At 40.8% G+C, this 26,749-nt stretch overlaps 1 protein-coding gene and 2 long non-coding RNA genes across 4 annotated transcripts; all 3 read left to right on the top strand.

The window, feature by feature from the left end:
• The first annotated feature begins 5,472 nt into the window (after positions 1-5,472).
• LOC140561882 (uncharacterized) lies at positions 5,473-8,014 on the top strand. The gene is made up of 2 exons (XR_011980107.1): positions 5,473-5,772; positions 6,744-8,014. It is a non-coding gene; the product is annotated as an uncharacterized lncRNA (long non-coding RNA).
• A 1,088-nt stretch (positions 8,015-9,102) lies between these two features.
• On the top strand, positions 9,103-16,252 carry LOC140561877 (regakine-1-like). The gene is made up of 4 exons (XM_072687127.1): positions 9,103-9,184; positions 12,337-12,477; positions 12,772-12,883; positions 13,823-16,252. The coding sequence occupies exons 2-4, from the start codon at positions 12,402-12,404 to the stop codon at positions 13,941-13,943; spliced, it is 309 nt and encodes a 102-aa protein (XP_072543228.1). The 5' UTR covers positions 9,103-9,184; positions 12,337-12,401; the 3' UTR covers positions 13,944-16,252.
• Positions 16,253-18,509: 2,257 nt separating this feature from the next.
• LOC140561879 (uncharacterized) lies at positions 18,510-22,049 on the top strand. Of its 2 annotated transcripts, XR_011980105.1 has the most exons (5): positions 18,510-18,683; positions 19,196-19,331; positions 19,770-19,859; positions 20,300-20,411; positions 21,244-22,048. It is a non-coding gene; the product is annotated as an uncharacterized lncRNA (long non-coding RNA). The 2 variants fall into 2 exon arrangements; XR_011980104.1 differs by lacking the exon at positions 18,510-18,683 and having other exon boundaries at positions 18,752-19,331; positions 21,244-22,049.
• The last annotated feature ends 4,700 nt before the right edge of the window (positions 22,050-26,749 follow it).

The following is a 26,749-nucleotide window of genomic DNA, read 5'->3' as shown; positions in this document are numbered from 1 at the left end:
TTAGATTCTCCTCACTTTTTGAAGGTGTGTGTGAAGTAAATATATAATTATCTTTATTTAAGAAATGTGTTCAAAGTGAGCTGTATGAGCATGAAAGTATCAACCCAAGATATCATTGGTTGGAGACACCCCAAAGTGAATGGAAGTGAATGACCGCTTCTCTCAAATGGTCTTCAAATGCCTCAGCAGCTCAGTTGCGGTGGCTAAGGTACAAGTTGTGGGCCTGCCATCTACCCCCATAGCATAGAGAACAAAAGATTGGACCATTTAAGATTTTTTCCAGCCAAATCTAAACATGAAATGTACAACTATGGGGTGGCTATTCTTCTCATTTATGTAGAAGCAGCTCATGGCTCTGTTGGTGTTCGGTCCTTGTCTCCACCCAGCCATTAGTGTTCCTACCTATACCTAGTCTGTAGCCATACCCTCTTGTTATCCTCCCCAGGGGTTCCTGGTTGTCACTTGTGGTCCTACACCCATGTGTGGGCAGAGTTTCTGGTCTTGCACTGTTGCAGGTTTTGGTTTAGTCAATGCTTTTAGTGATGGCAAACCAAAGCTTTCCTCTTAACTGCATTTCTGAAGGGTTCATGGCATCTAGTGGCCAAAACCATGAAGTGCTTACACTTGCAACCTGATCTTGAAATCTGCAGCTGTTAAGAATCAGCTCCAGAACAATCTCCTGAGAGGAAAACCTGTGGAGGATAGTTCTCCCAGAATAGGGAGCTGAGCATTGGTACAGCTTTTAAACAATGAAAATAAGCCATACTGTACAATAAACTGTACAATAACCTTAGTCTACTGTTAGTCCAGCTTCTCGACTCCTTTACTGGGTTCTGAGCTGAGATTCCCCCCTCCTCCCTTTTGTTTGGTTTGCATTTCAGCTCTTTTCGTTCTGAACCCTCTTGTCTTGTCTTGTCTTGTCTTGTCTTGTCTTGTCTGTCTCCCTTCTACAAAGGTGGGAAAGGGACAGGCAATTTGCCTTAGTCTTAAATGCTGGGACCACCAGGTGTGTCTGTTTGCCACTGATTACCCCCTTGGGGTTCTGGGAATTGGAGTTCCCTTGGGTAACAGTGCCTCGCTGCTGCTGCCCTCTGCTGGTAGGTGGCAGCACCCACTGACCACTTACATCATCCCTCTCAGATCTGCTCTGAGCTCTTTGGACTTTCCCAGTGTACAATGTGTTGGTCAATCCCAAGAGTGCTGTCAATCAGACCCTTTTTTATGAGGCACAGTGATGCTACCAGCTGTAGTCCATCACCCCTGTGTTGATTCCAGAAACATTTGGGATGAAATTATTGTGTGTGTCTAATAAAGATGTATGACATCATTCTGCACCAGAAAAAACAGAATTCAACAGTTCACAGATGTCGTATGTATAAGTAAAGAGACTTGAGAACTGGGTTGGCTGTTCAGGAACTGTTCTAAAATGGTTTAGATCTGCATTGAAGAAAATGTGACCAGTGGTTTCCCCCCATGGTTCAATTCTTAGGCCACTCTCATTTACCTTATACAAGCTTCCTCTTCCTCCACAGCTATACTCAGCACTCAGATCTACTTCAGATCTACTCAGAACTGTGGTCACTGTGACTATGGCCTTAAGCCACTGTGTAAGTGCCTTGGGCACATCACTCACTGGATGAGTCGCAACCTTCTGCAGTCAAATAAAAATAATACAGAGATGACTTTATTTGGGGACGGAAATTAAAAGGCACAGACTAGCTGCCTATCTGGGTTCAAGGGCCCTAAAACCTTGCTGTACTAACAGATTCAGTTTTAGCAGACAAGTCAGAGCCCGTAGCACATCAGCATTCATCACCTTAAGACATCCACAAGAGTAGAGATCTTCTGACTAAACCCCACCTGGAGAAATTCACCCACACCTTCATTAACAGCAGAATTGATTACTGTAAATGTCTCCTAACTGGACTCCTGAAGATGCTGCCAAAGTTCTCACCAGGACTAGACGAAGGGAACACATCACCCCCGTTCTTAAATCCTTACACTGGATACCAGTCTGTTACAGAATAGACTATACAGGTACACTTACTGGTCTACAAATGTCTTGATGGTGCAGGGCCGGCACATCTGTAGGAACTAGTCAATTAGTCCTGCCTAACATAGAAACTAAACATGAAGAAGCAGCATTTAGTGGATATGCCTCTGTTAAATTAGCATTAGCATTAGAACATTACAAAAGCCCTGGCACTGGACACTTTTTACCTCCAGGCTGAAAACGTTCCTGTTTGAGCAGCTTTCAGCTCAGTTAAAACACCTCTACCCTGTAGCGACCCTTTTTAGCTTAATTTTTATGTTTGTTCAGGTTATTTTTCATGCTAATATAACATTTTTAATCAAATTGTAATCATTATTTTAATTTAATTCACACAAATAACACACTTAACATGAACACAGTGTACAAAATTTATTAATATATATAATAAACTATAAAAATTAGCTTTCCTTCCTTGCCTCCACATCCCATCACTTTACTATCATCACCAACTTTACTATCATTCTTTTTACCTTACTCATGTGTGTATTTTGTGTTTGTCCTACATGGACACAGAATCACTCTAAATTCCCCTTGGGGATTAATAAAGTCTTACCAGTGACACGGTCTGTCCTTGCTCTGCCCCCTCTTTCACTTCCAGGCTCTTATTCTGTTCTGCTTTGTTCAGCTTGTTTCTCTTTGTTCTGTGATTCATTGATGTTCATGTGGCAGGATTAGCTCGACTGTAGGTGGTCTACACAGAGGTGTTTCCTGTTGATGAAGGCTTTTTTCTTTTAATAACACCTTACACTATTGTTCTCACTTAAGCTGTAGCTGGTCAATAAGTGAACATGGCATCATACCGGTTTCTCCTCTAGGGCCTGCACTCATATTTCTGGGTTCTCACTGCTGTTATTACTCCTATTAGGAGGTTTTCCTGTGTTTCCATGATAATTCTGTTCTCTCTGGGTGATGTGTACAACCTGAGCTCGCAGATATTATTTGTTTAAGTGTCAAATTAAATAAAAATCATTTCTTATCATCTCTATTACATCCTCTTTTTTTCCTCTGCGACAGTCATAAATACACTACAATAACCGGCCTTCATCTTCATCTTATCCTGAGTGACCTAGAACGTGTTTGGTCATTTACTCTGAATATCCAAAGCTAGTGAATGTGGACCATTTACAATTCCTAGAATTTGAGTGTAGAAATGGCCAAATTACTAAAAACCTGTGGAGAGGGCCAAGACATAAAAGTGCAATAACAGCTTTAATAGATTAGTGGGTTCTTAAGAGATCTCTAGAGAGTTGGGTTTCACTTGGTGTTGGAAGTAATCCTGCTGTTTGGACACCGAGGTTCATTCCACCACCTTGGTGCCAGAACCTTACTGCTGGTACATTAATCAATTTTATCTAAATGGAAAACTGGTAACCCTTTACCTAGATGGTCCAGTGTGTGTGTGTGTGTGGGTGTGTGTGTGTGTGTGTGTGTGTGTGTGTGTAGTATTGTGTTATAGTCTGGTAGACGCTCACCTGACATTCAACTGAATGTGTATTAACTGCAGACGAACTCTAAGATGAATGTAAATGACATCTGCACCTTAACCCCAACCCTAACCTTAACCCTTACCCTAACCTTAACTTTAACCTTAACCCTAACCTTAACCCTATCCTAACCCCAACCTTAACCTTATCCTAACCCCAACCTTAACCTTAACCCTTACCCTAACCATAACTTTAACCTTGATTCTAACTCTATGCTTAACCTTAACCCTAACCTTATTCTTAACCCCAACCCTAACCTTAACCCTATCTTAACCCCAACCTTAACCTTAACCCTTACCCCAACCTTAATCCTAACCCTAACTTTAACCTTAATCCTAATCTTAACCTTAACCTTAACCTTAACCTTAACCTTAATCCTAATCCTATCCTTAACCCTAACCCTAACCCTAACCTTAACCCTAACTTTAACCTTAATCCTAATCTTAACCTTAACCTCAACCTTAACTTTAACCTTAACCTTAACCTTAACCTTAACCTTAATCCTAATCCTAATCCTAATCCTATCCTTAACCTAAACCTAAACCTAAACCTAACCTTAACCTTAACCCTAACTTTAACCATAACTTAACCCTAACCTTAACCCCTTACTCTAACCTTAACCCTAACTTTAACCTTAATCCTAATCTTAACCCTAACCTTAACCTTAACCTTAACCCTAACCCTAACATTAACCCTAACCCTAACCTTAACCCTAACCATAACTCTAACCCTAACCCTAACCCCAACCCCTTAACCCCAACCCCTTAACCCTAACCCCTTAACCCTAACCCCTTAACTCTAACCCAGCCTTAACTTAACCCTAACCCCCTAACCCTAACCCCTTAATCCAAACCTTTATCCTTACTTTAATTTACTAGGACTTCCAAGTACACCACACCTCATCTCTCAAATAGGTTTGGTTGGGTCCAACCAGTGAGCCAGAGTGAGCCAAGGAATAAATTCAATTTTAAATAAAATATGGTCAGGTTTTAACCTTAACCTCAAGCTTAACCTTAACCCTAACCTTAACCCCAACCCTAACCTTAACCCTAACCTAACCATAACTTTAACCTTAACCTTAACCCTAACCCTAACCCCAGCTTTGACTTTAATCTTACCCTTTTATCATCTTTAAATCCAAACCCGAAAAGGTTAAGGTTAGGGTTACATTCAATAGACAGTTATTTACATTCAATATAGGATTCTATTGCTTTTAATTGATAATCAGTTTAATTATTTGTGTTTTATTTGATATTTTGTATATATATATGTGTGTGTGTGTGTGTGTGTGTGTGTGTGTGTGTGTGTGTGTTGAGACCACATTTTAGAAGTAGTTTCAGTAGTGCTTCAGACAAATCACAGCTGTTTCTTAATATGGAACAGGCATAGAAAGGCTGCAGTCATCTCTTCTAATGACCGTGTGCCAGATATTTGCTCTTGTCCTACCAAAGAGGGAGTTTCCTGTGGAAACTTTAGTGGAGTTTTTTGGGCTGGAGCGTCTTTCCTGGACAGTAGCCAATCTGGTGGCGTAACACAATGACTGCACAGATTTTAACTGAGTGAAAGTTGTGGGAAACAGCGACTGGGGTATTTGTGACCATCCCATCCAATTTCCTCCAGCTGAGGGTGATTAACGTCTAACGTGGGCCAGATATCTGTTCATGTCTTGGCTCAGATGATTTCCTGTGGAGATTACGCCCCCCTCCAACTTATTATATAAAACTAAGGGAAAGCTTTCAGACCACCATCACCACTATCATCATCCTCATCATCTTCATCATCTCCTGCAGCTGAAGACACAGTCATGAGAGGCTGGTGTGGTTCTCTCCTCCTGGTTCTGCTGGTCATCCTCTACCTTCAGTCCTGTGTGGAGGGACAACATAAGTGCATCCTCTGGTTTATCTGAGTTAACAACTGTACTTTTAATTACAATCTAATTACTCTCAGATTACTGATACTGATGGTCTGAGTAGAAGGTTGCTGCTGCTTCCTCTGTCAGACTCTACTGTAGTTTACTGATTTACACCTGTTCAGTCTTGACCACATCCTGCAGTTGATTCTATATCTGTATGATTTATTATTAATTTGTTGGTATTGAAGGTATTGATTAATTTAACACACAGATGCAAAAGGACCAGACCGGTGCTGTTTCAGTTTCTATAAGAAATCCATCCCTGCATGGCGCATTGTGAAGTATGCAGTAACAAGTCCTGACTGTCCAAAAGCTGGAGTGATGTAAGTGCCCCCCCCCCCTTCTATATTATTATCACAGTGGGTCAGAAATATGAAATATAATAACTTTAAGCTGTTGTTGTGTTTACTTTCACATTAGTTACTTCACTATTTCCTTACTGTAACTTTAATTTTCAATACGTCACATGACTTTTAACTGATAAAGAACTAATAATTATATTATTATAAATATACACATAAATAGTCTCTGATAGTCTCCTGACCACATTTTCTGCATGATGACTATTAGTGGCTGTGTTATAACTCTAGTATTAGAATAATAATTGTATATTTTACATGTATTATTTACATCTAGTGGTATGGTACTTTACATTATTGCCATTAACTGATGGTCATTAACAGATATTTAACCATTGTGTAAAAGCTGACCCCATCCATAATTACATTAAAACCAATTATTAATTACATCGTAGTAATTAGTAATTAGTAATAACATTGTAATAAATGATAAATATAGCAAATTGCTTACAACACAAATAACTAAATGATAAAAAATGAGTACTAATATATTAATACAATATATGAGTAACAACCTGCAAAGTTTAGATTGGGGATTGGTGCAATTCCCATTCAGTAAGGAGCAAGGGTGGAGTCCTTAGCATCATGGACCTTGGCAAATGGAGACTGGCTCTTGGTACATGGAATGTAACCTCTGGCTGGCCTGGGAGTGCTCAGGGATGCTCCATTAGGAGCTGATAGAAATGACTGGGAATAGGGTTGCTTGAGCTTCTGCTCTTGCCCTAAACTCCACTGAATTAGATTGAGCACCAAACAGATGATCATGATGAGAATACAGTATATATATTACTATATATTACTATATATAATGGTGAATTATTACTATAGACACACTCGATTACATGAAGCATATGATGACTGATGCTACATTATGTAATTATAGCTGTGTGTGTGTGTTGCTATAAACGTTAACACTCGTCTGTTCTGCACTGCAGTTTAACTACCCTGAGGGGATATCATGTGTGTGTGGATCCTGTACAACCCTGGGTGAAGGCCAGACTGATCAGCATCTTGGGAAGAGGATTGATCAGCTAGATGGGAAAAGGCTAACCGGCGTGTTGTGTTAAACAGCCTATGGCCCGACGGCGTGACGAATGTTTTATTACGAACAACTTCTGTTAGCAGAGATCAGCCCCACCAGTTTATACAGAAGCCTGTAGTCAGTGAGTAACACACTGCAGTGTGTGATAAGGGTTAGAGTGTTATGTGGTTAATATTATCATTATTGTTATTATTGTTATATGTATTCCAGATTTTTACTGTAGCAGGTCAGAGATGTCTGTAAGGTTTTCAGTGCTCTGTGAAGCAGAGAGACCCAGTGGTGGGAGTTGATCTAGATGTTTGGAGATGTTTAATGTGTGAATTGATTCAGTAGAGAATAAGCTAGTTCTGTAGTCTGTTCTCCCTTTTCTCTTAATGTGAATCTTTCAGTTGTTCTTTATACTGTATCAGAATTTCATGATGAACGGACCTCTGAACTGAGCCTGTATACCTCTTCATGATATGTGTAATATATAAAGGATCAGTGGTTACATTCAGGCTGGCCCGGTTCCACTGTCTGAAGCTGTATGTATGTTTACCTACAGCTCCGGAAAAAATGAAGAGTACAGTATCAGTTTCTCTGCTTTTACTATTTATAGGCAGTGTGTATAAGGGAAATGAATATTTGCATTATATTTCATATACCAAGGACAACAATTTACCCTAAATTCCAAATTTGCTATTTAGAGCATTTATTTGTTTATTTGCAGAAATGACAACTGCTCATATAACAGCTGCTCAAATAATGCAGAGAAATGATGATAATAATTATAAAGTAAAGAAGTTATTCAGATTTAATCACAGTAATAATATCTGAACTCTGAGAACATTCAGAATCACTATGCTGAAATAACCTTGACGGCCAATCACAGCTCTCATGTCTTGGCCGGCTCTCCACCAGTCTTTCATACTGCTGTTGGGACTTTATGCCGTTCATAGTCTGCAGATTCAGATAACTCAGCTCTGATAGATGAAATGTCTGGAATAAAATGGCTTGGTCTCTTCATTTTTTCCAGAGCTGTACATTAAAGTACAGTAACCTTTGTTAAAGCTTTGTGCTTCATTAATATGCGTTGATTAATATGCAAGTTGATTGGCTCTTGGCTGGCCTCACAATCAGACGTCTGTTTCTGTCTGTAATAAAGTCATTAAAATATTCAATATTTTCATTATATTTTTACACACTAACTTTTGTACATAAATTCAGATTGATGTTTGATTTGTACAGTTTGTTCAATTTTATAACACAGTTCAGCTGTCAGTCACACTAAAGATTATGCGGTTACCAGGGAAACGGTAGTAGTGCAGTACTCAGCATGTGGTGGAGAGTAAAACTATGTAATTTTTCTACGTAACTAAGCTCCAACTGCACTCTTAAAAATAAAGGTGCTACAAATGGTTATTTGAGTGATGCCATGGAAGAACCATGTCTGTTGTAGAGATGAGTATAAGATCCCAAAAACGTTCTCTTGATGTAAAGGTTCTTTTTTATTTTAAGGTCACATCTGTATTACATAAATTTGTTGTTTATGGAACCAAAATTGGTTCTTCTTTAGCATCACTCAAAGAACCTTTTGTAGCACCTTTTTGAGAGTGTAGGTCACAATGCAGTTGCCAGGAGGCTCTCTTGTTCTGTGTGCAGTTCTGCATTACCACCACTAGGAGGCTCTCTTGTTCTGTGTGCAGTTCTGCATTACCACCACTAGGAGGCTCTCTTGTTCAGTGTGCAGGTCTGCATTACCACCACTAGGAGTCTCTCTTGTTCAGTGTGCAGTTCTGCATTACCACCACTAGGAGGCTCTCCTGTTCTGTGTGCAGTTCTGCATTACCACCACTAGGAGGCTCTCTTGTTCAGTGTGCAGCTCTGCATTACCACCACTAGGAGGCTCTCTTGTTCAGTGTGCAGTTCTGCATTACCACCACTAGGAGGCTCTCTTGTTCAGTGTGCAGGTCTGCATTACCACCACTAGGAGTCTCTCTTGTTCAGTGTGCAGTTCTGCATTACCACCACTAGGAGGCTCTCTTGTTCTGTTTGCAGTTCTGCATTACCACCACTAGGAGGCTCTCTTGTTCAGTGTGCAGTTCTGCATTACCACCACTAGGGGGCTTTCTTGTTCAGTGTGCAGTTCTGCATTGCCACCACTAGGAGGCTCTCTTGTTCAGTGTGCAGCTCTGCATTACCACCACTAGGGGGCTTTCTTGTTCAGTGTGCAGTTCTGCATTGCCACCACTAGGAGGCTCTCCACCACTAGGAGTCTCTCTTGTCCAGCACTGTTCTTCAGAGTGCTGCAGGGTCCAGAGGTACAGCACCGGCCCGTAGTTCTGCTCTGAGAAGGTAAGAGACTGTCTTCAGTATCCAGCTCTAACTTCCTATAAACCACCGGTTCTTCAGCCTCTCTCAGCACGCTCTCACTGCACTACTGACCTGTTCTCAAGTAGAACCGGGTTCTCTGTGGAAGGCTCTGTGCTGTGTTCCTCCTGATCTTCTGGACTCACTGTTAGCAGAGAGTGTTTTGGGGAGGAGGACAGTTAGAGAGTCCGATTATCCTCAGAACCAGAAGCTGCTCTCTGATTCCTAGAACTGACCGCTGGTCAGGTTCTACTGAGAAGCAGCCGAACGCAGAACACAGGGTGGTGTGTTGTGTTTGCAGTGTGTGAGTCTGGGTCTGAGTGTGTGTGTGTGTTTGTGTGTGTGTGTGTGTGTGTGTGTCTGTGTGTGTGTGTGTGTGTTTAAGGACTTTGTGTTCTGGCCTGTTTCACAACATCTCTACATGAGAGTTCAGAGCAGGAACACACTGATATCAGTACTAAAGGGTTCTAGATAACAGAGCTTCAGGCTGTGAAAGTGAAAGTGGGTCTCCAGGGTCCAGGTTCCCCTTTTCCTTCGTCAGTCAGGAAATAAACACTGCGCAGAGAAGCAGAGACAGCGGGGCAGACCGAGCAGCAACTGGACCACAGGGACTCTGACCGGACCTCTGAAACAGAACCGAAGTGGTGGAACACCAACAACACTGTTCTAGATAGAAGGTACTGTACACAGTTTATTCCTTAGAATTAAGATCAGGATTTACTGGAAAACAGATTTTACACCTACAAAATAAGAGTCTCCTCATCAGTAACAGGATCTCCTACAGCCCTGCTCCCCTAATCATGTGACCTCAGATACCTTTACTGTGATTACTGTTATTAATATTACTGTTATTAATGTTATTGTTATTAATTATACAGATATTACTGCTACTGTTATTAATGTATCAGCTATTCTTGTTACTGTTGTTGTGATATATTCTGTTTTTACCATATTTACTGCTATTACTAATTGTACTGTTATTACTGTTATTGTTATAACTATGTTATTACATTTCTGATATTATATTTATATATTTATTCTTTGTTTATATTTATACTATATTACTGCTACTGTTTATTACTATATTTACTTAATTACTGTTACTCTTATTACAATATTTACTGTTATTGACTGTTATTAGCTGTTATTACTATAGTTATGATTATTACTGTATTTATTCTCATTAGCTGTTATTACTATATTAATAATTATTACTGTATTTATTCTCATTAGCTGTTATTGCTATAACAATGATTATTACTGTATTTACTGTTATTAGCTGTTATTACTATATTAATGATTATTACTGTATTTACTGTTATTAGCTGTTATTACTATATTAATAATTATTACTGTATTTATTCTCATTATCTGTTATTGCTATATTAATGATTATTACTGTATTTACTGTTATTTGCTGTTATTACTATATTAATGATTATTACTGTATTTACTGTTATTTGCTGTTATTACTATATTAATGATTATTACTGTATTTACTGTTATTTGCTGTTATTACTATATTAATAATTATTACTGTATTTATTGTGATGAGTTGTTATTACTATATTAATGATTATTACTGTATTTATTGTGATGAGTTGTTATTACTATATTAATGATTATGACTGTATTTACTGTTATTTGCTGTTATTACTATATTAATAATTATTACTGTATTTATTGTGATGAGTTGTTATTACTATATTAATGATTATTACTGTATTTATTGTTATTAGCTGTTATTACTATATTAATGATTATTATTGTATTTATTGTTATTAGTTGTTATTACTATATTAATGATTATTATTGTATTTATTGTTATTAGCTGTTATTACTATATTAATGATTATTATTGTATTTATTGTTATTAGCTGTTATTGCTATATTAATGATTATTACTCTTATTGCTCCAGCTTAGTCTATCGGTTGTTAATTGGTGTGAGATGCTGCTGTCGTTTCTTTAAGGTGTTGAATTAAAGGATCAGTCCTCAGTTGGTTTAGATCATATCTGACAGATCAGCACCAACATGTTTACTTAAATAATGAAGATTCTCACTACTCAAAAGTAAGCTGTGGTGTTCCTCAAGGGTCAGTCCTGGGTCCGCTACTATTTACTCTTTCTATGCTGCTGCTGGGTAATATAATCCGTAAACATGGCACTGACTTTCATTACTATGCTGAGGACACCCAGCTCTACTCTCCCAAACCAAATGAGGACATGTGTCTTAATAAATTAACAGACTGTCTTAAAGACATAAAGAACTGGATGACTCACTTCTCACTTTATGAGAATCAACACTCTTATAAAGCTCCCAACTGGAATAAACTTCATACTGGTGTTCAAGATTCTCACACACAAGCTTTCAGATAATTCATCAGTGCACTGTACTGCTATCCTTGCTGATGTAGCTCGTATCCAGGTGTTTGCTGTGCTTGACGACACATTTACCATTTTTCTCTTAATTCAGTTTTGTTTTATCAGAATCAGATTTATTAAGTCTGTTCACACACAAGGAATTTGTTACAGCTGTTAGTGACTCTCTAGTGTTAACAGTAACCAGCTACTCTAAATATAATTTACAGACAATACACAACACAGAGAACAGTAGTACACACAGTACACACAGACTATACCTGGACATGTCTATACAGTGTGCTGTACAGGGTTATTCACAGAACAGCAGTCTGCAGCTCTATACAGATTAAATATTGTGTTACACAGCAGTGTAGACGTGTGTGAGATGAGTGATGGAGCAGTAATGCAGTAACTGTAGGATAATAAGGGTTTATCAGTAAGATCTACAGCCTGTAGCTGATGGTGGTGATCAGCTGTTGAGGATGGTGATGGTCTGAGGGTTAAAGCTGTTCCTGTGTCTGACAGTCTTAGTGGACACAGTTCTGTAGCGTCTGCCAGAAGGGGGCAGCTGGTAGAGGTTAAGATCAGGGTACGAGGAGTCTGTAAGGATCTTCTCTGCCCGTTTTCTGGTTCTTCAGCAGTACAGATCCTGAATGGAGTACAGAGGAGTACTGATGATTCTCTCAGTGTGTTTTTATTGTGCTCTACGGTGACGACCGCTGGAGGAAATGACTTATTTCTCCATTTCTCTTCTTTATTTCCTCTAATGAAGCAGACCAGAAGATCCCCCTCATTACATCATCATCATCTTCATCATCTCCTGCAGCTGAAGACACAGTCATGAGAGGCTGGTGTGGTTCTCTCCTCCTGGCTCTGCTGGTCATCCTCTACCTTCAGTCCTGTGTGGAGGGAGACCGTAAGTTCATCCTCTGGTTCATCATTCTTTCATCTCTGCTCTTTTTTTATTACCTGAGTTAATGACTGTACCTTTAATTACAGTCTAATTACATTCTTAATTACTCTCAGATTACTGATACTGCATGATCTATAATAAAAAAATATTATTACTACTGCTTGATTAGAAGCTTCTTTATCTTCTTCATCTTCCTCCTCTTCTTCATCTTCTTCATCTTCCTCCTCTTCTTCATCATCTTTGTCATTATCTTCATCGTCATCTTCTTATTGTTATTATTATTATTTTGTCACACAGGTGTAAATGGACCAGATCAATGCTGTTTCAGTTTCCAGAAGAGAAAAATTCCTGTTAAACTCATTGAGAAGTATGAAGAAACGAGATCTGACTGTACAAAATCTGCAGTGATGTGAGTCTCCACCCCCGTTCTTTATGAATATTCCAGTGGGTCAGAAATATGAAATATAATAACTTTAATCTGCTGCTGGGTTTACTCTTACAGTGTTTACTGACCTCTCTAAACTCACTACACTTCACTTCACCTTTACACTTCACATCATCACAAAGAGCCAGATCTGAAGATCAGACCGCTTTGATTGGAAATCTAATTACAGTCAGAAAAGCTAAACTTCTGATCTTCCAAGAGTTCCTCTGATTTCAGTCGGGGTCAGCTCCCATCTGATAGATCTCACACAGCTGCTCACACATCGTCTCCTGCTCTCCTCAACGAGCACATCTGAGGGATTTGAACCCACAGACTCCTGATGAAGGACTGAGCTCTAGTAGTTCTTCTCTCTGTTAGATCTTTATGATTTTGACTGATATTAAAGCACATATTTCTGCAGGTTTATAGAACATATATCAGGACTAAAGTTTATACAATTTCAAATTATTATATAGCTAATTTTACTCTGTTTGTATTAAAATGATCAATTTTCTTTTTCTTAAACATGAACACAGCTAAAATAATTAATAAAAATATGAAACAAATCTCTTAGTCAACAGAATTAACCCTGAAATTGTAGAAACTGAAAGAATAGTCACTAAACATTAATGAAGAGTTTCTGAACTGTTTGAACAGCAGATCTACTGTTCATAAACACTCTTCTATAAAGTGAAGTGAATATTAACTGACACTGGTCATCTGTGTGTACCTGTAGCTGTGTGTGTGTGTGTGTGTGTGTGTGTGTGTGTTACAGTGTGTGCTACAGTGTGTGTTACAGTGTGTGTTACAGTCTGTGTTATAGTGTGTGTGTTACAGTGTGTGTATCTATCTGGTTTAATGTTCGATCATCAGTTTCTGTAGTAAATCTCTTCACCTTTAACACTCAGCTTTTCTCCACTGCAGTTTAACCTACAGGAGGGGAGACAGTGTGTGTGTGGACCCCGGAGAGAGCTGGGTGCAGCAGGTCATGGATCAGATCGATCAGAGAGATGTGGCAAATGTACCTGAATCCAGCAAACAGTAAACAGTGATTAAATCACCTGTCATTAATGAGGAATCCCCTCCTTCCTCTCTCTCCTGCACACACACACACATAAACACTCATAAACACTCATAAACACACAAACTCACACCAACTCAAGCACACACAAACACACACAGACACACTCGCAAATTCACACAAACACACACTCAAGGTCAGCCCTTTTAATTATTCACATTTATTATTTCTACAGTTTCTTCATTTTTATAATAAATCTCAGCTGTCAGTCACACTAAAGATGATGTAGTTACCATAGAAGCGATTTTGGAGCACCTCATCACTGTCTCACGCTTTTGTTTTTCTTTGGTCTGCTTGTTTTGTTTACATGTGCTTCCTAAAGTCCTCATGTGCTCCCTAAAGACCTCATGTGCTCCCTAAAGCCCTCATGTGCTCCCTAAAGCCCTCATGTGCTCCCTAAAGACCTCATGTGCTTCCTAAAGTCCTCATGTGCTTCCTAAAGACCTCATGTGCTCCCTAAAGTCCTCATGTGCTCCCTAAAGACCTCAAGTGCTCCCTAAAGACCTCATGTGCTCCCTAAAGTCCTCATGTGCTCCCTAAAGCCCTCATGTGCTCCCTAAAGTCCTCATGTCCTCCCAAAAGTCCTCATGTGCTCCCTAAAACCCTCATGTGCTCCCTAAAACCCTTGTGTCCTCCCTAAAGTCCTCGTGTCCTCCCTAAAGCCCTCATGTGCTCCCTAAAGACCTCATGTGCTCCCTAAAGCCCTCATGTGCTCCCTAAAGACCTCATGTGCTCCCTAAAGTCCTCATGTGCTCCCTAAAGCCCTCATGTGCTCCCTAAAACCCTTGTGTCCTCCCTAAAGTCATCAAGTCCTCCCTAAAGTCCTCATGTGCTCCCTAAAGCCCTGATGTGCTCCCTAAAGTCCTCATGTCCTCCCTAAAGTCCTCATGTCCTCCCTAAAGTCCTCATGTGCTCCCTAAAACCCTCATGTGCTCCCTAAAACCCTTGTGTCCTCCCTAAAGTGCTCGTGTCCTCCCTAAAGTCCTCATGTGCTCCCTAAAGCCCTCATGTGCTCCCTAAAGTCCTCATGTCCTCCCTAAAGTCCTCATGTGCTCCCTAAAACCCTCATGTGCTCCCTAAAACCCTTGTGTGCTCCCTAAAGTCCTCATGTCCTCCCTAAAGCCCTCATGTGCTCCCTAAAGCCCTCATATGCTCCCTAAAGTCATCAAGTCCTCCCTAAAGTCCTCATGTGCTCCCTAAAGTCCTCATGTGCTCCCTAAAGCCCTCATGTGCTCCGTAAAGACCTCATATGCTCCCTAAAGTCCTCAAGTCCTCCCTAAAGACCTCATATGCTCCCTAAAGCCCTCATGTGCTCCCTAAAATCCTTGTGCGCTCTCTAGCCTTTGCCTTTTTTTTTCTTTGCTCCCCCCTTTCACCGCCCTAGCCCCGCCTTGTTATTAGTGTTCCCACTTGTGTCTTTTTTACAGCTAATTATCTTTATCCATATAAATCTTTATCAGACGCTGAAGCCCTGCGATGAAACGCTGCACTTCAAATTAATCGATTCCGGTTCTAATCTAAATTCAGAGGTTGGCGTCACTGGTTTGCTCCTTGTCTGGTTCTCTGGGTAGTTCGGTGATCTGCCTGTGTTTACGTCCACCTTCAGCTCCAAGCTCTCAACCATAGACACCCTGTCCTGACCGAACCGTCCGTCTCCATGTAGGGAACTCTACAGGAGAAGGAAAAGAGATTCTACACGCTTTAAATTCATTTTATTGAAAGTAATCTCAGAACAATTCTGACGGATCATTAAAGATAAAATCATCACTCTAAAATCAGCTGCTGCCTTCAAATGATTATCTATAGAAATCAATAAACATACTGTAAGAGATCTGGAGATCTCACCCATCCAGCTGTATGTTCTTTATGGTATTCCAGAATCAGAACTATAATCATTAAAGGAGTGTTATTAAAGTTCTTATATACGCACGGATCATAAGGTACCAGTGGCAAGGAATGCTTATCTCAGTGGTATCAAATGCAGATTGGGCCAGGTGGCACTTCAGCTATGCCAGGGTGTTATAAATCCCTATGCTGGAAACCATAAGGGGAGTTGGGGCTGGAGGACTGTTTGTTCAGACCTGTTAAGCCTTAATTCATTGTCTTGGCCTAGAGGGGAGAAAGAGCGAAGCTGAGACCACACTCAGTTTCACTCATTTTTCTGTTTGTAAACTTTCTTATATTTAGCATGATTTTTGTCTTGATTTAAATTTTTATTAATTATTATAAAACTGTTTTGTCCAGCGGTTTCATCCAATAAACTGCCGAAGCTATTTCCAGACTGATTGTTTCCACACCACAGCGAACGATTTTCCATTTGTCATGATCTTCCATACATGACTGATTATTAATAAACCCAACAATCCCCTCTAGTGATGTTTTTGGTAAACAATAATATTATTAAAATATATGTTACAGTACTATGTTTTAGTCCCTCTGAGCTGCTGCTGATCTGCTCAGTAAATCACTGATGTCAGAATAAACACTAATAATATCACTTTTACAGAGAGTGGTGGAGGTTCTCCATCACTGTGTTCATCATTAGAACATCTCCAAAGTTCTCCTCTCTCATGGAGTCTAGTGTTATTTAGAGTTCTCCTCAGATCAACACCTGGTTTGGTGGTAAATCAGGGCTTAATGATGGTAAATCAGGTGAGCTGCTGCTGCTGATGGAGTTGATTGAACACATCCTCCACGCTGTGCTGGCTGGACTGGGGGGCGTCCAGGAGAACACTGGAGGAACCGAGCCAGCTCTGTTCTTCAGACTAGCTCACCGACAAGATCTCACTACTTTCTTTCTTCAGGATGAGAAGCTCTTGTTTCTCATTTTTACTGGATTCATGTTCAGCTGCTTTATCTGTTCTGATCAGATCTGGAGCTTCTGCAGTAGAACTCTCTCTTACTGCTGTCTACTATTAACATTAAAATCAAGGGTATTAAAGAGCTGATCCTGCTTACTGCTAGAGACAGTAACTGTCTCTACTGTCTAGGCAGGCAGACTTTCTAATAGATTTTGGAGGAACTTCGCTGTGAGGTTTTGATTGCATTCAGTGACAAGAGCGCTAGTGAGGTCAGAATGTTAAATGATCACCACCCCACCTTATCACCCCCAACTCCCCAACTCATCCCCAAAAGTACTGGATGGAGCTCCACCACCATCACTCCAGAGAACACAGGTCTTCCACTGCTTAACAGCTCCTCAATGTTGGGGGGCTTTATACCCCTCTACTAGCCCACGCCTGGCATTAGGCAGCATGGTGCCAATAGGCTCACGTACACATGTGGACAAAAATGTTGGTACCCTTCGGTTCATGAAAGAAAAATCCACAATGTTCACAGAAATAATCTGAATCTGACAAAAGTAATAATAAATAAAAATTCTATGAAAATGAACAAATGAAAATCCAACATTGATTTTGAACCAATGCTTCAAAAGAATTATTTTAAAAATGAAACTCATTAAACAGGCCTGGACAGGAATGATGGTAATATTAAAATAATGTGACCAAAGGGACATGTTAAATCAAGGTGTGTGCACTAATTAGCATCACAGGTGTCTACAATCTTGTAATCAGTCAGTGGGTCTATATATAGGGCTACAGGTAGTCACTGTGCTGTTTGGTGACATGGTGTAAACCACACTCAACATGGACCAGAGGAAGCAAAGGAAAGAGTTGTCCCAGTAGATTAGAAAGAAAATTATAGAGAAGCATGTTAAAGGTAAGAGTTATACGACCATCTCCAAGCAGCTTGATGTTCCTGTGACTACAGCTGCACATATTTTTCAGAAATCTAAGATCCATAGGACTGAAGCCAACCTCCCTGGACGTGGCTGCAGGAGGAAAATTGATGACAAATCAAAGAGACGGAAAATCAGAATTGGTAACAAAAGAACCCAGAAAAACTTCTAAAGAGATTAAAGGTGAACTTCAAGCTCAAGGAACATCAGTGTCAGATCGCACAATCCGTCATTATTTGAGCTAAAGTGGACTTCCTGGGAGAAGACCAAGGAGGACACCATTGTTAAAAACAAGTCCTAAAAAAGTCAGACTGGAATTTGCCAAACTACATGTTGACCAAAGCTTCTGGGAGAATGTCCTATGGACAGATGAGACTTGGAACAGCTCTAGGTTCACATAAGTTGTGTTTAATATTCAGTGTGTTTGTAGTTTATCAGCACTGTTTCTGTCTGCAGCACAAACCATTATCTAAATTCCAGAAAACCAAACTACAGCCAATCCATCCAGTTTCCCTTCACTTCATCTCTGAACCAGAGCTTATAGAAGAAAACGGAGTGTGCAGTTCTGCATTTCCACCACCAGGAGTCTCTCTTGTTCAGTGTGCAGTTCTGCATTACAACCACCAGGAGTCTCTCTTGTTCAGTGTGCAGTTCTGCATTACCACCACCAGGAGGCTCTCTTTTCAGTGTGCAGTTCTGCATTACCACCACTAGGAGGCTTCCTTGTTCAGTGTGCAGTTCTACATTACCACCACTAGGAGGCTTCCTTGTTCAATGTGCAGTTCTGCATTACCACCACTAGGAGGCTCTCCACCACTAGGAGGCTCTCTTGTTCAGTGTGCAGTTCTGCATTACCACCACTAGGAGGCTCTCCACCACTAGGAGTCTCTCTTGTCCAGCACTGTTCTTCAGAGTGCTGCAGGGTCCAGAGGTACAGCACCGGCCCGTAGTTCTGCTCTGAGAAGGTAAGAGACTGTCTTCAGTATCCAGCTCTAACTTCCTATAAACCACCGGTTCTTCAGCCTCTCTCAGCACGCTCTCACTGCACTACTGACCTGTTCTCAAGTAGAACCGGGTTCTCTGTGCAAGGCTCTGTGCTGTGTTCCTCCTGATCTTCTGGACTCACTGTTAGCAGAGAGTGTTTTGGGGAGGAGGACAGTTAGAGAGTCCGATTATCCTCAGAACCAGAAGCTGCTCCCTGATTCCTGGAACTGACCGCTGGTCAGGTTCTACTGAGAAGCAGCGGAACGCAGAACACGGGGTGGTGTGTTGTGTTTGCAGTGTGTGAGTCTGGGTCTGAGTGTGTGTGTGTGTGTTTAAGGACTTTGTGTTCTGGCCTGTTTCACAACATCTCTACATGAGAGTTCAGAGCAGGAACACACTGATATCAGTACTAAAGGGTTCTAGATAACAGAGCTTCAGGCTGTGAAAGTGAAAGTGGGTCTCCAGGGTCCAGGTTCCCCTTTTCCTTCGTCAGTCAGGAAATAAACACTGCGCAGAGAAGCAGAGACAGCGGGGCAGACCGAGCAGCAACTGGACCACAGGGACTCTGACCGGACGTCTGAAGCAGAACCGAAGTGGTGGAACACCAACAACACTGTTCTAGATAGAAGGTACTGCACACAGTTTATTCCTTAGAATTAAGATCAGGATTTACTGGAAAACAGATTTTACACCTACAAAATAAGAGTCTCCTCATCAGTAACAGGATCTCCTACAGCCCTGCTCCCCTAATCATGTGACCTCAGATACCTTTACTGTGATTACTGGTATTAATCTTACTGTTATTAATTATACTGTTATTAATCTTACTATTATAATTATTATTGTTATTAATTATTACATATATTACTGCTACTGTTATTAATATATTAGTTATTTTTGTTACTGTTATTGTGATATTTTCTGTTTTTATCATTTTTATTGCTATTACTAAATTTACTGATATTACTGTTACTGTTATAACTATGTTTACTGTTATTACTATATTCATGATTATGATTAATGATCATCATCATCATCATCATCATCATCTTCATCATCTCCTGCAGCTGAAGACACAGTCATGAGGGGCTGGTGTGGTTCTCTCCTCCTGGCTCTGCTGGTCATCCTCTACCTTCAGTCCTGTGTGGAGGGAAACGGTAAGTTCATCCTCTGATTCATCATTCTTTCATCTCTGCTCATGTTAGTTAATGACTGTATCTTTAATTACAGTCTAATTACATTCTTAATTACTCTCAGATTACTGATACTGATGATCTGATCTGAGTGTGAGTAGATACCTATAGGTTGATTCTGCTTTCCTCTGTTAGAATCTATTATTATTATTATTATTATTATTATTATTATTATTATGATTACAGCAGTTAGAGAATCACAGCTGTTGTAGCTTCATTAAACTGATTCACTTTCAGATTCACTTCACCCTCATTATCACCTGTTCAGTGTTCACCTCATCCCTCAGTGTTCAGACTCACCTTCACTACTGCTTCATTAGGAGCTTCTTCATCTTCATCTTCTGCATCATCTTCATTTTCTTCTTCTTATTGTTATTATTATTAATATTATTTTGTTCACACAGATGCAAATGCACCACAGCAATGCTGTTTCGGTTACTTTGCGAGAAGAATCCCTGCAAGACTCATTGAGAAGTATGAAGAAACGAGATCTGACTGTACAAAGCCTGCACTGATGTGAGTCTCCACCCCCGTTCTTTATGAATATTCCAGTGGGTCAGAAATATGAAATATAATAACTTTAATCTGCTGCTGGGTTTACTCTTACAGTGTTTACTGACCTCTCTAAACTCTCTACACTTCACTTCACCTTTACACTTCACATCATCACAAAGAGCCAGATCTGAAGATCAGACTGCTTTGATTGGAAATCTAATTACAGTCAGAAAAGCTAAACTTCTGATCTTCCAAGAGTTCCTCTGATTTCAGTCGGGGTCAGCTCCCATCTGATAGATCTCCTCAAAGAGCACATCTGAGGGATTGCTGATGATGGACTGAGCTCTGTATGTCTCTGTGTGTGTTACAGTGTGTGTACCTGTAGCTGTGTGTGTGTAACAGTGTGCCTTTGTGTGTGTTACAGTGGGTGTACCTGTGTGTTAGTGTGTTTTACAGTGCGTCTGTGTGTGTTGCAGTGTGTTATAGTGTGTGTTACAGTGTTATACAGTAGTGTGTGTTATATTGTGTGTTGATGTGTTACAGTGTGTTTACAGTGTGTCTGTGTTATAGTGTGTGTTATAGTGTGTGTACCTGTAGCTGTGTGTGTCAGTGTGTGTGTTAGTTACACTGTGTGTTGAAGTGTTACAGTGTGTCTACCTGTAGCTGTGTGTTAGTGTGTGTGTGTGTGTTACAGCATGTGTACCTGTAGCTGAGTGTATTAGTGTGTGTGTGTGTGTTACAGTGTGTGTTACAGTGTGTGTTACAGTGTGTGTATCTGTCAGGTTTAGTGTTGGATCATCAGTTTCTGTAGTAAATCTCTTCACCTTTAACTCTCAGCTTTTCTCCACTGCAGTTTGACCACCCTAAGGGGAGACAGTGTGTGTGTGGACCCCAACCAGAGCTGGGTGCAGCAGGTCATGGCAGACATTACTCAGCAACTTGTGGAGAATTAAACTGAATCCAGCTGAGTGATTAAATCACCTGCATTAAGGAGAAATCCCCTCCTTCCTCCCTTTTCCTGCTGCTAATGACGTCTCCCCTCATCTGCTTTCACTTTCAACCACTCACAAACACACAAACACACAAATACAAACACACACATATACAAACACACACAAATACTCATAAAAACACACAAATACTCACAAATACTCAAACAAAAACACACAAATACTCACAAACACACAAACACACACACTCACAAATACTCACAAACACACAAAAACACACAAATACTTACAAACACACACAAATACTCACAAACACACACAAACACACACACTCACAAATACTCACAAACACACAAAAACACACAAATACACACAAAGGATAAAGGTGCACGTATTCGTCACTGTACAGTGTGGACTGTACAGCGAAATGTGTCCTCCGCATTTAACCCATCTGGTAGTGAACACACACTCACACACACACATGTGTTAGGGGCAGTGAGTACACACACACACCCAGAGCGGTGGGCAGCCAACTCCAGCGCCCGGGGAGCAGAGAGGGTAAAGGGCCTTGCTCAAGGGCCCAACAGTGGCAGCTTGCCAAGCCCGGGGATCGAACCCACAACCCTGTTATCGATATCCCGGCGCTCTAACCGCTGAGCCACCACTGCCCCCTCACAAACACAACCACTCACAAACACACACAACCACTCACAAATACTCACAACCACTCACAAACACACACAAATACTTATAAATACACACAACTACTCACAAACACTCACAAATACTCACACTCACAAATACTCACAAATACACACTCACAACCACACACAAATACTCACACTCACAAATACTCACAACCACACACAAATACTCACACTTACAAATACACACAAATACTCACAAACACTCACAAATACTCACAAACACACACAAATACTCACAAACACACACTCACAAATACTCACAAACACACACAAATACTCACAAACACACACTCACAAATACTCACAACCACACACAAATACTCACACTCACAAATACTCACAACCACTTACAACCACACACAAATACTCACAAACACTCACAAATACTCACAAACACACACAAATACTCACACTCACAAATACTCACAAACACATACAAATACTCACAACCACTCACAAACACACACAAATACTCTCAAACACACACAAATACTCACACTCACAAATACTCACAAACACATACAAATACTCACAACCACTCACAAACACACACAAATACTCACAAATACTCACACTCACAAATACTCACAAACACACACAAATACTCTCAAACACACACAAATACTCACAAATACTCACACTCACAAACACACACAAATACCCATAACCACTCAAACACACAAATACTCACAAACACGCACACATACTCACAAATACTCACACTCACAAATACTCACAAACACACACACTCATAAATACTCACAAACACAAATACTCACACTCACAAATACTCACAAACACAAACAAATATTCACAAACACAAATAAACACTGACAAACACAAACACACACTCACAAATATTCACAAACACACAAATGCTCACAAAGTGACACAAATACACATTGAGAAAAACACTCACAAACACAAATAAACACTTACAAAATACTCAAACACAAACAAACACAAATAAACCCTGACAAACACACAAACCCTCACAAACACACTCCGACAAGCACCAAACAGGCCAAGCTATCACACCATCAACTGCCCTATAACACACACATGCAGAGGACCAGACCAGGACCACTGAAACTAAGGGACTACTTCTACACAGACCAACAAGGAACACCTGAGACTAACACGAGGACAGGGCTACAAAGGAGAAACAGGTGGGTTCACTAACAGCAAGGCGAGGCTAAGGCGGGGCTAAGGTGGAGACAAGGAGCAAACACAGAGCCACGTGCTAAGGAGCTTATTGTGGAACCAAACTAACAGGACAAAAGCCTGAGACTAATTCTCCTCAGTTCAAAACACAAACGTGACAAACGAAATGGCAAACACAACAAACCTGGGACTGGGAGGAGTCGAGAGCAGAGCAGGACTAAAGAGGAGACTAACAGGGGAGAAACCAAAAGGGAACACAAACTAAACCCTACAGGCAGAGCCTGGGCAATAGAGGGTAACGTAAATGAAAGCAGCGCTCAATAACCAAACAAGCGGAGCTGGGGAACCAGCTGCCCGACCAAACGGCAAGACTAACCAAACCTGTAACTGCAGCGTGCCGCCGCTAGCGTGGGTCGCCTTGCTTGGGCGTGGGTAACCTGAGTATCCAGACAGGAAGCGAGGGAGCCTTGCTTGATGCGTGAGAAGCCGGGAGACCTACTCCTGAACGTGGGTAAAGCACCGGAGCTGACCTAAACACACCTGAACTGATGAGGAACCTCAGGGTGTCCTGGAGGCTCCAGAAGGTTCAATTCTCGGCAGAGAAAGGTGGTGTCGAGGCTCCTTAAGTACCCCCCAGTCCCAGGTGAAACACATGAGCAAAACAATGAACGAGTACAACTGAACCAAAACACACGTAAACACAAATGAACTGAACCAAACACACATCAACGTAAACGAGGCAGAAGTCCTTATTTGGGCCTGTGGGCTCGGGATCGCCCCAGGGGTGGGCGAAAATACCTGCTGAGAGGTGCAGAAGTCTCATTGACAGTTACAGGAATCGTTTAATTGCAGTGATTGCCTTAAAAGATTGTGCAACAAAATATTAAGTTAAGGGTACCATCATTTCTGTCCAGACCTGTTTCATGAGTTTATTTTTTTAAATAATTCTGTTGAACCATGGTTGAAAAGCAATGTCTGACTTTCATTTGTTCATTTTCGTAGAGTTTTTATTTATTTTTACTTCTGTCAGATTCAACTTATTTCTGTGACCATTGTGGGGTTTTCTTCCATTAACCAAGGGGTACCAAGAATTTTGTGGGGTTAATCATTTAAGGCATGTAAACTACACTCCTACAGAAAGTGGAGGTGGAGGTTCTCCATCACTGTGTTCATCATTAGAACATCTCCAAAGTTCTCCTCATGAAGTCTAGTATTATTTAGTGTTCTCCTCAGATCAACACCTGGTTTGGTGGTAAATCAGGGCTTAATGATGGTAAATCAGGTGAGCTGCTGCTGCTGCTGCTGCTGCTGCTGCTGATGGAATTGAACACATCCTCCACGCTGTGCTGGCTGGACTGGGGGGCGTCCAGGAGAACCCTGGAGGAACCGAGCTCTATAAATAATATAAATAATAATAGTTTTGAGCAGAAAATAAAATATTTAGTTAATATAAAGTACACGTCTGGACAACATGATCAGATCAGTCCACATGATCAGTTTCTCTGGTTTGACTATTTAAAGACATTTTCATTTAATTCTAAAATCTATCGACATAATTTCTGCCAGATTCCAAATATAAATATTAATATTTGGAGAATTTATTTGCATAAATAAAAACTGTTCAGAATATCAGTGTTTTCAGATGAAATACTTCAAAAAGATCAAGATAAAATTGATCTCTGATCATATTTAACACAGTTCAGAAATTACTATCTGTCTGACTATCTGGGTATCTATCTGTCTACCCGCCTACCTGTCTGTCTCTCTATCTGCCTCTCTGCTTGTCTACCTGGGATTTAAAATAAATAACTGTCTCTACTGTCCAGACAAGAAGACTTTATACTAAATATTGGAGGAGCATTGCTGTGAGGATTTGATTGCATTCAGCACAAATAGCGTTAGTGAGGTCAGGATGTTTGATCATCACCACCCCACCTCATCATCCCCAAATCCTCAACTCATCCTAAAAGTACTGGATGGAGCTCCTCCACCATCATTCCAGAGAACACAGCTCTTCCACTGCTCCACAGCTCCTCAATGCTGGGGGGCTTTATACCTCTGCATTGCCACCACTAGGAGGATCTCTTGTTCAGTGTGCAGTTCTGCATTGCCACCACTAGGAGGCTCTCTTGTTCAGTGTGCAGTTCTGCATTGCCACCACTAGGAGGCTCTCCACCACTAGGAGGCTCTCTTGTTCAGTGTGCAGTTCTGCATTGCCACCACTAGGAGGCTCTCCACCACTAGGAGGCTCTCTTGTTTAGTGTGCAGTTCTGCATTACCACCACTAGGAGGCTCTCTTGTTCAGTGTGCAGTTCTGCATTGCCACCACTAGGAGGCTCTCCACCACTAGGAGGCTCTCTTGTTCAGTGTGCAGTTCTGCATTGCCACCACTAGGAGGCTCTATTGTTCAGCACTGTTCTTCAGAGTGCTGCAGGGTCCAGAGGTACAGCACCGGCCCGTAGTTCTGCTCTGAGAAGGTAAGAGACTGTCTTCAGTATCCAGCTCTAACTTCCTATAAACCACCAGTTCTTCAGCCTCTCTCAGCACGCTCTCACTGCACTACTGACCTGTTCTCAAGTAGAACCGGGTTCTCTGTGGAAGGCTCTGTGCTGTGTTCCTCCTGATCTTCTGGACTCACTGTCAGCAGAGAGTGTTTTGGGGAGGAGGTTAGTTAGAGAGTCCGATTATCCTCAGAACCAGAAGCTGCTCTCTGATTCCTGGAACTGACCGCTGGTCAGGTTCTACTGAGAAGCAGCGGAACGCAGAACACGGGGTGGTGTGTTGTGTTTGCAGTGTGTGAGTCTGGGTCTGAGTGTGTGTATGTGTGTGTGTGTGTGTGTGTGTGTGTGTGTGTGTGTGTGTGTGAGGACTTTGTGTTCTGGCCTGTTTCACAACATCTCTACATGAGAGTTCAGAGCAGGAACACACTGATATCAGTACTAAAGGGTTCTAGATAACAGAGCTTCAGGCTGTGAAAGTGAAAGTGGGTCTCCAGGGTCCAGGTTCCCCTTTTCCTTCGTCAGTCAGGAAATAAACACTGCGCAGAGAAGCAGAGACAGCGGGGCAGACCGAGCAGCAACTGGACCACAGGGACTCTGACCGGACCTCTGGAGCAGAACCGAAGTGGTGGAACACCAACAATATTGTTCTAGATAGAATCAGAATCAGAATCAGAATCTCTTTATTTCACCAAGTATGTTACACATACAAGGAATTTGTCTTGGTGAGAGCAAGAAGGTACTGTACACAGTTTATTCCTTAGAATTAAGATCAGGATTTACTGGAAAACAGATGTACTGTTATTACTGTTACTGTTATAACTTTGATGCATTGATTATGACTGTATTTACTGTTATTAGCTGTTATTACTATATTAATGATTATGACTGTATCTATTGTTCTTAGCTGTTATTACTATATTAATGATTATTACTGTTATTAGCTGTTATCAGCTGTTATTACTATATTGATGATTATTACTGTTATTAGCTGTTATCAGCTGTTATTACTATATTAATGATTATTACTGTTATTAGCT

The sequence above is a fragment of the Salminus brasiliensis genome, chromosome 9, assembly GCF_030463535.1.
Source record: "Salminus brasiliensis chromosome 9, fSalBra1.hap2, whole genome shotgun sequence".
NCBI classification, from domain to species: domain Eukaryota; kingdom Metazoa; phylum Chordata; class Actinopteri; order Characiformes; family Bryconidae; genus Salminus; species Salminus brasiliensis.
This window is presented reverse-complemented; position numbering and strand designations above follow the sequence as displayed.

Bases quoted from the DNA above. Each gene is read 5' to 3' on its own strand.
- LOC140561877 (XM_072687127.1), top strand. From the start codon at position 12,402: ATGAGAGGCTGGTGTGGTTCTCTCCTCCTGGCTCTGCTGGTCATCCTC. The intron at 12,478-12,771 runs GTAAGTTCATCC...TTTGTCACACAG, and splicing joins GTCCTGTGTGGAGGGAGACC to GTGTAAATGGACCAGATCAA. The intron at 12,884-13,822 runs GTGAGTCTCCAC...TCTCCACTGCAG, and splicing joins TGTACAAAATCTGCAGTGAT to TTTAACCTACAGGAGGGGAG.